At 44.9% G+C, this 13,064-nt stretch overlaps 1 protein-coding gene across 1 annotated transcript in view; it reads left to right on the forward strand.

Annotated features, from left to right (window-relative positions):
- ANKRD2 (ankyrin repeat domain 2) overlaps positions 1–13,064 on the forward strand; it is a gene marked incomplete at its 3' end in the record, with an annotated part of 50,045 nt that extends 36,981 nt beyond the window's left edge. Inside the window, 3 exon segments of the mRNA XM_073595097.1 lie at positions 1,655–1,753; positions 5,928–6,026; positions 12,994–13,064. Of these exon segments, the coding sequence (XP_073451198.1) occupies positions 1,655–1,753; positions 5,928–6,026; positions 12,994–13,064 (269 nt within the window).

Genomic DNA, 13,064 nt, shown 5'->3' on the forward strand with positions numbered 1-13,064 from the left:
TACCCCATCCCCCACACCATTACACCCCCACCACCAGCCTGAACCGGTGATATCCCATCCCCCACACCATTACACCCCCACCACCAGCCTGAACCGGTGATATCCCATCCTCCACACCATTACACCCCCACCACCAGCCTGAACCGGTGATATCCCATCCCCCACACCATTACACCCCCCACCACCAGCCTGAACCGGTGATACCCCATCCCCCACACCATTACACCCCCCACCACCAGCCTGAACCGGTGATACCCCATCCCCCACACCATTACACCCCCACCACCAGCCTGAACCGGTGATATCCCATCCCCCACACCATTACACCCCACCACCAGCCTGAACCGGTGATACCCCATCCCCCACACCATTACACCCCCACCACCAGCCTGAACCGGTGATATCCCATCCCCCACACCATTACACCCCCCACCACCAGCCTGAACCGGTGATACCCCATCCCCCACACCATTACACCCCCCACCACCAGCCTGAACCGGTGATACCCCATCCCCCACACCATTACACCTCCACCACCAGCCTGAACCGGTGATATCCCATCCCCCACACCATTACACCCCCACCACCAGCCTGAACCGGTGATATCCCATCCCCCACACCATTACACCCCCCACCACCAGCCTGAACCAGTGATATCCCATCCCCCACACCATTACACCCCCACCACCAGCCTGAACCGGTGATACCCCATCCCCCACACCATTACACCCCCACCACCAGCCTGAACCAGTGATATCCCATCCCCCACACCATTACACCCCCACCACCAGCCTGAACCGGTGATATCCCATCCCCCACACCATTACACCCCCACCACCAGCCTGAACCGGTGATATCCCATCCCCCACACCATTACACCCCCACCACCAGCCTGAACCGGTGATACCCCATCCCCCACACCATTACACCCCCACCACCAGCCTGAACCGGTGATACCCCATCCCCCACACCATTACACCCCCACCACCAGCCTGAACCGGTGATACCCCATCCCCCACACCATTACACCCCCACCACCAGCCTGAACCGGTGATATCCCATCCCCCACACCATTACACCCCCACCACCAGCCTGAACCGGTGATATCCCATCCCCCACACCATTACACCCCCACCACCAGCCTGAACCGGTGATATCCCATCCCCCACACCATTACACCCCCACCACCAGCCTGAACCGGTGATATCCCATCCCCCACACCATTACACCCCCACCACCAGCCTGAACCGGTGATATCCCATCCCCCACACCATTACACCCCCACCACCAGCCTGAACCGGTGATATCCCATCCCCCACACCATTACACCCCCACCACCAGCCTGAACCGGTGATATCCCATCCCCCACACCATTACACCCCCACCACCAGTCTGAACCGGTGATATCCCATCCCCCACACCATTACACCCCCACCACCAGCCTGAACCGGTGATACCCCATCCCCCACACCATTACACCCCCACCACCAGCCTGAACCGGTGATACCCCATCCCCCACACCATTACACCCCATTACAACAAGTCTATAATTCTAGTTGGAATCGGATTTTACTTGAATTTCTGTTTTTTTAGCTGTGAAATCGTCCAGTAACGGTAGAGAATTCTGATGTCTGTTTTTCATGACATGTTTCAGGTTCTGAGCACTCCTCTGCATGTTGCCACTCGTACCGGTCAGGCAGACATAGTGGAACATCTTATTGCCACCGGGGTGGATATCAACTCCAAGGACAGAGTAAGTCTTCGCTTTTTTTATTTTTAAACTTAGAAGTAGGGACGTTCTGTGGCTTTTCCTGAACTTCTACTTCCAGCACATCACTGGATGCCCCCCCCCATCCCCCCCACTAACCGGACCCCACCCCCGACATCCATAGAATCCTACTGCCACATGGAGAGCCGACTTTATTCTCCTTAGAGATATTGTACATTGCTTTCGGCTAGCCAATCACTGGAAGGGCTTGTTACTGCTTAACCACTAAAGGACTTAGGACTATTCTGATGCTTTTCTGTTTTTAGCAGAGACCCTAGGGAATAAAATGGCGGTCATTGCAATATATTATATCACACGGTATTTGTGCAGCAGTTTTTCAAAGGCAATAAAAAACGAAACAAAAAAAAAAAACAAAACTTTAATGAGTTAAAAAAACAAAAACAAATTTTATATATATATATATATATATATATATATATATATATATATATATATATATATATATATATATATATATATATATATATATATATGCACACACAGTATCTCACAAAAGTAAGTGCACCCCTCACATTTCTGTAAATCTTTTCTTCTCTCTTTTCATGTGACAACACTGAAGAAATGACACTTGTCTACAATGTAAAGTAGTGAGTGTACAGCTTGTATAACAGTGTAAATTTACTGTCCTCTCAAAATAACTCAACACACAGCCATTAATGTCTAAACCACTGGCAACAAAAGTCAGTACACCCCTAAGTGAAAATCTCCAAATTGGGCCCAAAGTGTCAATATCTTGTGTGGCCACCATTATTTTCCAGCATTGCCTTTACCCCTCTTGGGCATGGAGTTCACCAGAGCTTCACAGGTTGCCACTGGGGTTCTCTGCCACCCTGTGCCCCTAATAGACACAGGGTCACTTACACATTGGAGGGGCCGGGGGAAGCTGGACAAGGAGTTTCCAGAGCTCTCCAAGGTAGGCTGGGTTCCACAAGCCCCCCACCCAAAGTGACTCCCGTCACAACTGCCTTAACCTTCTTGGACATGGAGGTCACCAGAGCTTCACAGGTTGTCACCGGAGTCCTCTTCCCCTCCTCCATGATGACATCACGGAGCTGGTGGATGTTAGAGACCTTGCGCTCCTCCACCTTCTGTTTGAGGATGTCCCACAGATGATCAATAGGGTTTAGGTCTGGAGACATGATTGGCCAGTCCATCACCTTTACCCTCAGCTTCTTTAACAAGGCAGTGGTCATCTTGCCACCCGCCACCCGCGATCGCTCCACAGAGAGCCAGAACGGGGATCTGTCAATGTAAACAAGCAGATCCCCGTTCTGACAGGGGAGTAGAGAGTGATCATCTGTTCCTAGTGATCAGGAACAGCGATCTCTCTCCTCCTCCAGTCCGTACACTCCTCCCCTCAGTTAGAAACACCTCCCAGTGAACACATTTAACCCCTTCCCTGCCAGTGACATTTATACAGTAATCAATGCATTTTTATAGCACTGATCGCTGTGTAAATGTCAATGGTCCCAAAAGAGTGTCAAAAGTGTTTGATCTGTCGGCCGCAATGTCGCAGTCCCCCCCAAAAAAAAAAAATCGCTGATCGCCGCCATTACTAGTAAAAAAAAAAAATTATAATAAAAATGCCATAAATCTATCCTCTATTTTGTAGACGCTATAACTTTGTGCAAACCAATCAATATACGCTAATTGCGATTTTTTTTTTTTTTAACCAAAAAAACATGTATAAGAATACATATTGTCCTAAATTGATGAAGAAACTTGTTTATTTAATTTTTTTTTCTTTTTTTATTATAGTAAAAAGTAAAAAATATTGTTTGTTTTTTTTTTTTCAAAATTGTCCGTCTTTTTTTTGTTTATAGCGCAAAAAATAAAAACCGCAGAGGTGATCAAATCCCACCAAAAGAAAGCTCTATTTGTGGGGGAAAAAGGACGTCAATTTTGTTTGGGTGCAGCGTCGCACGACTGCGCAATTGTCAGTTAAAGAGACCGCAGTGCCATATCGCAAAAAATGGCCTGGTCGTTAAGGGGGGAAATCTTCTGGTCCTTAAGTGGTTAATGACTCAGTACAAGTTCATATCAATACTCGTTATGATTTCAGATGCAGAGTTTCTATGACTTTACAGTGGGGGGGAAATAACGATCGTCTCCCCTGCAGATTGTGTAAGTTTTGCCCACTTACAAAGAAATTAAGGGTCTATAATTTTTATCATAGGTGTATTTTATATGATAGAGACAGAATATCAACCAAAAATCCAGAAAAAAAACACATGATACAAATGTTATAAATGGAGTAAAATAAGTATTTGATCCCCAAGCAGAACATGACTTAGTAGTTGGTGGAGAAACCCTTGTTGGTGATCACAGAGGTCAGACGTTTCTTGTAGTTGGTGATCAGGTTTGCACACATCTCAGGAGGGATTTTGGTCCACTCTTCTTTACAGATCTTCTCTAAATCCTTAAAGTGGTTGTAAACTCTGTTACACCTCTTGCACCTATAGGGAAGTCTATAATAAAGCTTACCTGTAAGTATTGTAAATATCTCCTAAACTTGCACAGTTCAGGAGATATTCACTATATGCGCTGCTGCCGAGGTCATCGGCGCATGCGCACTGAAGAAACGGCCCGCTCGTGCCGTTTCTTCGGTACGTGTGCCGTGACTGGAGTGACGTCATCGCGGCTCCGGCCAATTACAGCGCCGGAGCCCGCAAACCCGGAAGTAACTGTGGTGAAAGATGGCGGCCATGGGAGCGGAGTGCGGGCCGTACTGCCAGGGCATCGTTCTAAGGTAAGTATTCATAATGCTCATTAGCTCATTATGCCTTTGTCTTGCAGGGCTTTTTTTTTTTTTTCCCGGAGGTTTACAACCTCTTTAAGGTTCCTTGGCTGTCTCTTGGCAACTCGAAGTTTCAGCTCCCTCCATACATTTTCTATAGGATTAAGGTCTGGAGACTGGCTAGGCCACTCCATGACCTTAATGTTCTTCTTCTTGAGCCACTCCTTTGTTGCCTTGGTGGTATGTTTTGGGTCATTGTCATGCTGGAAGACCCATCCATGACCCATCTTCAGTGTTCTGGCTGAGGGAAGAAGGTTCTCATTCAAGATTTTACAATACATGGTCCCATCCATTGGCCCCTCAATGCGGCAAAGTCGGCCTGTACCTTTATCAGAGAAACAGCCCCAAAGCAACATGTTTCCACCTCCGTGTGACTGTAGGGATGATGTGTGACTGTAGGGATGGTGTTCTTAGGGTCATAGTCAGCATTTTTCTTCCTCCAAACACGGTGAATCGAGTTAATGCCAAAGAGCTCAATTTTGGTCTCATCTGACCACAGAACTTTCTCCCCCAATCCTTCTCTGAATCATTTAGATGTTCATTGGTAGACATCAGAAGTTCCTGTACATGTGTCTTCCTGAGGAGGGGGACCTTGCAGGCACTGCAGGATTTCAATCCATGGTGGTGTATTGTGTTACCAATGGTTTGTTTGGTGACTGTGGTCCCAACTACCTTGAGATCATTCACAAGCTCCTCCCGTGTAGTTCTGGGCTGATCCCTCACTTTTCTCATGACCATCCTCACCCCATGAGGAGAAATCTTGCACGGAGCTCCAGACCGAGGACGATTGATGGTTATTTTGTATTTCTCCCATTTGCGAATAATCGCTCCAACAGTTGTCTCCTTCTCACCAAGCTTCTTGCTGATGGTCTTTTAGCCCATTCCAGCCTTGTGCAGGTCTACAATCTTGTCCCTGACGTCCTCTGACAGATCTTTGGTCTTCCCCATGATGGTGAGGATTGAATAGAAGAAAGAGATTCTGTGGACAGGTGTCTTTTATACACATAACGAGTTGTTGTTAGGAGAACCTTCTTACATTGACAGGACTAATCTGTGTACCACATGAGCACCTACTGTAGCCAGTCTGTGGGGGGCAGAATTATTGTTGGTTGGTAGGGGATCAAATACTTATTTTACTCCATTTATAACATTTGTATCATTTTTTCTGGATTGTTGGTTGATATTCTGTCTCTATCATATAAAATACACCTCTGATAAAAATTATAGACCCTTCATTTCTTTGTAAGTGGGCAAACTTACACAATCTGCAGGGGAGACGATCATTATTTCCCCCTCTGTAGATGACACATAGACTAAGGTCTTCTTCTTTGCCTTTTACAGGAAGGTGACACCGCACTGCACGATGCTGTCAGACTCAACCGCTACAAAATTATAAAAATGCTAATAATCTATGGAGCCAACATGATGACAAAGAATGGAGTAAGTATTTTATGATCTCCATGTATAAATACATAAGGGAGATATGATCTCCAAGCAGGGGCGCAACTAGAAATAGCAGAGCCCCATAGCAAAATGTTGTATAGGGCCCCCCTGCAAACAGCCCCCCCCCCCCACAGCTGCCCTAGTGTCAATGCAGCGTGACCTGTGCCACATACAGCGTGACCTGTGCCACATACAGCCCCACCTATGCAGAGGAAGAGGCAAGCCACCCGGATCAGCACAGAGCGGGATTGCCCGCTGTAATAGCTTTCATTTGAATTTCCTGTCTTCCCGGGGCTCATCGTCACATAGCCCCACCTCTTGGCCCGACGCCTTTGATGATGTCACATGTCCCGCATTGGATCGGCGTTCTGTCTATCAAAGGCGTCGGGCCAAGAGGTGGAGCTATGTGACTTGAGCCCCGGGAACACTGGAAGTTCTAATGAAAGCTCTTACATCGGGCAATTCAGCTCTCTGCTGATACGGACAGCTCGCCTCTTCCTTTCCTCTCTCTTCCCCTGGCTGGGAGACTGTGCCGGCGGTGCTCTCATCCTCATCGGGCCCCACTCGGCTGTGGGCCCCATAGCGCCCGCATGGGTCGCTATGGTGGTAGTTACGCCCCTGTCTCCATGTATAAATACATAAGAGGGGATATGATCACCATGTATAAATATATAAGGGGGGGATATGATCTCCATGTATAAATACATAAGAGGGGATATGATCACCATGTATAAATATATAAGGGGGGGATATGATCTCCATGTATAAATACATAAGGGGGATATGATCTCCATGTATAAATACATAAGGGGGATATGATCTCCATGTATAAATACATAAGGGGGGATATGATCTCCATGTATAAATACATAAGGGGGGATATGATCTCCATGTATAAATACATAAGGGGGGATATGATCTCCATATATAAATACATAAGGGGGGATATGATCTCCATATATAAATACATAAGGGGGATATGATCTCCATGTATAAATACATAAGGGGGATATGATCTCCATGTATAAATACATAAGGGGGGATATGATCTCCATATATAAATACATAAGGGGGGATATGATCTCCATATATAAATACATAAGGGGGGATATGATCTCCATATATAAATACATAAGGGGGGCTATAATTTCCATGTATAAATACATAATCGCCACATACGGAAAAGCTTCTTCACAGTAATGCCGCATACACACGAGCGGAGTTTCCGTCTGAAAAATCTTGGATGGCTTTTCCGATGGAATTCCGCTCAAGCTTGGCTTGCATACACACGGGTCACACAAAAGTTCTCTGAACTTTCGACCGTCAAGAACGCGGGGACGTACAACACTACGACGAGTCTAAAAAATGAAGTTCATTGTTTCCGAGCATGCGTAGGAATTTTGCGCGACGGAATTGCATACAGACGATCGGAATTTTCGATAAAAACTTTTTCCGTCGGAAAAAATAGAGATCCTGCTCTCAATCTTTTGCTGGCTGAAATGCCGCCAGCAAAAGTCCGATGGAGCATACACCAAAAGCTCTCATCGGACTTTTACTGACAGAATTTCCGATTGTGTGTGTGCGGCATAAGAGCTGTGAAAATGTGGAATAGACTCCCCCAAGAACTAGTTCTGGACAGCACAGTAGATTGTTTTAAAAAAAAGAGCTTGATGCATTCCTAAATATATAAAATATAACTGGATACTAATTATAGAGGTAATTATGCCAGGGGTAGTTGATCCAGGGGTAATCCGATTGTCTCCTGGGAAATCAGGAAAGAATTGATTTTCCCCACTGGAGCGAGTTGAGCCATGCTTTATTGTGGGGTTTTTTGCCTTTCTTTGGATTAACTGTATAGAATAGAGTATATGGAGTGTATAGAATAGAGTATATGGAGTGTATAGAATAGAGTATATGGAGTGTATAGAATAGAGTATATGGACTGTATATGGAGTGTATAGAATAGAGTATATGGAGTGTATAGAATAGAGTATATGGAGTGTATAGAATAGAGTATATGGAGTGTATAGAATAGAGTATATGGACTGTATATGGAGTGTATAGAATAGAGTATATGGAGGTTTTCTATTAGTTTTTTTTTTAATTGGTGGAACTAGATGGAGTAGCATCTTTTTTTCAACTATGTAGCTATGTAAGTCATCCGGCCCTTGTATCCTATACAGAGCAGAACACAGAGCAGTCATTTATAGAAACCGTTTTTCCCAAAATGAGAGAAATCTGAATTCAGACTCTTTGTTCAACAAGTCAATAAGTGCATTTAGGATTCCCGAAAATTCAGACCCCATACAACCCTTAGAACCGGCACTGGATACTTTGGGAATTGGTCTGTAATTATAATCTTTATGCTCAGATTCTAACCCAAACTGACACCTAAAAGTAGAACTCCAGACATTTTTTTTTGTTTTTGAGTTGGTAAGGCTTAGAACCTCTGTCAGGTTTTTATTGCTGTCTCTGTGCCCCTTTGGGAGGATTCCCCCCCCCCCCCTCTAGAAATGGACTCTCCAGTGAAGCAAAGACCAGGATGACCACAACAGAGCTTGGGACCCCTAAATAAGACAATGGTTACAGTTCTTATACTTCTATCCTGACAGCTTCCTTATAAACACAACATGTCCAAATTACTATAAGAAAAAGGGTTGCAAAAGCAACGCATCTGATACTCCTGGGGGGGGTGATAGCAGGTCTTTCTGCTATATCCATCAGTAGGACCCCCGATCTCCACAACAAGAGAATGATACTCTGGTATGATTTCAGAGAACCCCATATGTACTCCATATACTGCCTGCAAATCCTCTGAGCCCAGTCAATGGAAGCTTCACCAGATAGCAAGCATGTGGGTTCTACCTCAAATGTTTGTGTCCTTATGACCTTCCTTCATGGGTTTACAAAAACTTATGGAGAATGTATTGCAGCCTAATTAGGGAGGACCTTCCATCAGAAACCTGTTAACCGATAACCCATTTGTGAACAAAGTCAAACAATGGACTGCTTCTATGCTTTTGGCTGAAAGCAGTAGACCCATATCTTGTCTATGGTCACAAACCTGGCCGAGGAATTTGCAGATCTGCCTAAAACTGATGCCGTGAATCTTGATTGCTTTTGAATCCAATGTGCCGAAATCTGTATAGGAAGAGGAATTAACGGAAAACTTGAGTTGTTACATCAAAAACTACACATAGTACACACAACCTGATAATTATACTAGTAATAACCTTCAGCAGATGGAGCAATCACCGCAATCACCCCTCGTACTAACAAAGAGTTTTATACTATAATGTAACCACTTGCCGACCGGCCAACATTCATTTTAGTGCTAGCAGGTGGCTTGATCAGGCCCCCCGACTTACTTTTATGTTGCCCCGCTCATGTGCGCTGTGCGCAACCCTGCGTGTTCTGTGACCCATGTCCATCAGACACAGCAGACTGACGCCATGATCGGCCCAGATACCACATGAACAATGTGCAATCACAAGACATCTAGTAAATGACAGTCATGAATAGAATCCATTCATGACATCATCACACCAATGTGTGTGATTGGTCACCAGTGATCACATGCACCCTGTATACAGTGGCGTCACTAGGGTTGGTGTCACCTGGTGCGGTAAAACATGGTGTTCCCCCCCCCCATGTATCTTTCTCAGCGCCCTGCGCGTCACGGGGCGCACTCCAAACCGGTCCCTGTAAATTATAGTATAGGGTGGTATAGTGGCAGGTTAGGGTAGTATAAGGTGGTATGGTGGCAGGCTAGGGAGGTGTATCAGCAGGTTAGGGTAGTATAGGGCAGGTTAGCGTGGTATAGGGCAGGTTGGGGTAGTATAGGGCAGTTTGGGGTGGTGTACGGCAGGTTGGGATGGTATAGGGCAGGTTGGGGTGGTATAGGGCAGGTTGGGGTGGTATAGGGCAGGTTGGGGTGATATAGGGCAGGTTGGGGTGGTATAGGGCAATTTGGGGTGGTATAAGGCAGGTTGGGATGGTAAAGGGCAGGTTGGGGTGGTATAGGGCAGGTTGGGGTGGTATAGGGCAGGTTGGGGTGGTATAGGGCAGGTTAGGGTGGTAAAGGGCAGTTTGGGATGGTATAGGGCAGGTTAGGGTGGTATAGGGCAGGTTAGGGTGGTATAGGGCAGGTTGGGGTGGTATAGGGCAGTTTGGGGTGGTATAGGGCAAGTTGGGGTGGTATAGGGCAGTTTGGGGTGGTACAGGGCAGGTTAGGGATCTATGCAGTGACAGTTTGCAGTATCTCGAGGCTGCTGTGTTCTCGCCTCTTTCTCCTCCTTCAGCCGCAGGTTTAGCCGAGTAAAGAAGTCTGTGGGAGGAGTGGAGGAGACAGCCACACCCCCAGCTCCGCCCACCTACCCCGGCGGAAGGAGATATCGGAGATCCCCGAGGGTTGGCTTCACTGACTGGGGAATGTTACAGTGCGCCTCCCTCGCACCGCTCCGCTGCAGCTCTGCAAGTGCACTGTGTAGCGGCGGCCCCGGTGTCACCCCTCTGGCTGGTGTCATCCGATGCGGGTCGCACCCCCCTCCATAGCGACGCTAATGCCTGTATAATGTGATGGTTGTGAGCCAGTCGTAAACATTAGGCGATGCACCGAAATTTTGCCCGCAAAAAATTATCGGCTGAAAAGAGGGTTTTCAGCATTGTGCTGAAAGAAAAAAAAAGGTGTTGATAATGGCTGCCGAAAACGCCCACGATTTTGCCGCCATTTTACCATGTTTATGGTGTGTTTTTCATCGGTCGTGTGACACAGAAAATGCATCAAAAACACAACTCAGGTGCATTTTTGATGCGTTATTGCTGCGTTTTCAGTGCGTGGCAATGGGGAGGCGTGTTTTTGGTGCATTTTTTTTAAACTGACCAATGCACCAAAAATGCACCAAACAAGATTTTTAACACCGCTTCAAAAGGTTCTGATGATGGCCGACAATAAATTCATATTCATTTAAATTCATGATATTAACTAGTTATGGACCGCCCGCCGCAGTTGATTGCGGCAGGTTGGCTCCCCCTGCGCGAATCGCCGTCGTTTACGACATGGCGATTTGTGAGCCCATTCGTGAGTGGGGGAGCCAACCAGCGGGTCTGGCGGACTCGATGTCTGCCGGCCACCCGCGATCGCTCCAGAGACGGGCACAACGGGGATTTGTCAATGTAAACAAACAGATCCCCGTTCTGTCAGGGGAGGAGAGAGAGAACGTCTGTTCCTAGTCAGCCCATCCCCCATACAGTTAGCAACACCTCCCAGGGAAACACACTTAACCCCTTGATCGCCCCCTAGTGTTAACCCCTTCCCTGCCAGTGACATTTATACAGTAATAAATGGCTGTTTATAGCTTTGATCGCTGTATAAGTGTCAGTGGTCCCAAAAAAGTATCAAAAGTGTTTGATCTGTCCGCTGCAATGTCACAGTCCTGCTAAAAATCGCAGATCACCGTCATTACTAGCAAAAAAAAATAAAATGCCATAAATCTATCCCCTATTTTGTAGATGCGCAAACCAATCAATATACGCTTATTGCAATTTTTTTTTTACCAAAAATATGTAGCAGAATATATATTGGTCTAAACTGATGAAGAAATTTGTATTTTTACATTTTTTTGGGGGGGATATTTATTATAGCAAAAAGTAAAAGAAATTTGTGTTTTTTCAAAATTGTCGCTCTTTTTTCGTTTATAAAAAAAGAATAAAAAAAAAAAAAAAACGCAGAGGTGATCAAATGCCACTAAAAGAAAGCTCGATTCGTGGGGAAAAAAGGACATAAATTATCCGACCGCGCAATTGTCAGTTAAAGTGACGCAGTGCCGAATCGCAAAAAATGGCCCGGTCATTAAGTGGTTAATTAAAAAGTTGAAAATAGATATATTTTTTTCACAAATAATTGTATTATCTATCTTTTAAAAACTGTCCATTTTGGTTTCAGCCAAGTGCATCCCGAATTTTTGGTTTCAGCACCAAACATTTTCATTTCGGTGCACCACTATTGTTTTCGGTGTAAACAATGAAAGCCATTCATGACAGTTCAAATGAATTGCTGTTAGAGTGATCATCACTGTAACAAGCAATCACAGTGTAATAAAAAAAAAAAAAAAAAAAAAAAAAAAAAAAAGGAAAGACAAAAGAAAAGAAATCTTCCAAAAAGAATAAATGTTAAAAAACTGAATTATTTACTTTTTTTTTTTTTTTTTCCACATAATGTCACCAGTCAGTGTCCCTGATCACCGCCACACCAGTTATATGATGACACTGATGTAAAAAAATAAAATAAAAATTATGAAAACAAATTGTATTTATTTTCCTTAATTTTCACAAAAATTGTGACAAAAAAAAGTTACAACTTCGAAAAAACTCACCATGCCTCTTATTAAATACCTTGGACTGTCAACTTTACAAAAAGGGGGTTATTTGGGGGGGGGGGGGGTATCTGTACTGTCTTGGTGTTTTCGAGCCTCAAGAAATGAGTTCGGCCGTCAGTACCGTCAGTAATGAGCAATTTTCAGATATATATCCCATAGTTAGTGGTCTCTATAACTTTCCTACAGACTAAATAATATACACTGATTTGGGATTACATACATACAGAATACATTTTGGCCTAAATTTATGAAGAAAAATTATTTATTTGGAAAATGTTATAACAGAAACAAAGAGAAATATGTTTTTTTCAAAAATGTCTTTTTTTTTTTTTTTAATGTAGCAAAAAAAAAAAAAAAAAACACGCAGTAGTGATTAAATACCACCAAAAAGCTATATTTGTGTGATAAAAAATTAATTTGGGTTGTTGTATGGCCGTGCAATTGCCAGTTAAAGTAGCGCAGTGCTGAATATCAAAAAATGGCCTGGGTCATGAAAGGGGGGGGGGGGGTAGAACCTTCCGGAGGTGAAGTGGTTCAGGGACAGCTTCTACAATAACGCCATTTTTTACTTTTTGTATGCAACACAGGATGGGAAAACCCCGACAGATCTGGTGCAGCAGTGGCAGTCGGACACCCGGGAAGCGTTGGTGAAGCGGAC

The sequence above is a fragment of the Aquarana catesbeiana genome, linkage group LG08, assembly GCF_042186555.1.
Source record: "Aquarana catesbeiana isolate 2022-GZ linkage group LG08, ASM4218655v1, whole genome shotgun sequence".
Classification (NCBI taxonomy): Eukaryota; Metazoa; Chordata; class Amphibia; order Anura; family Ranidae; genus Aquarana; species Aquarana catesbeiana.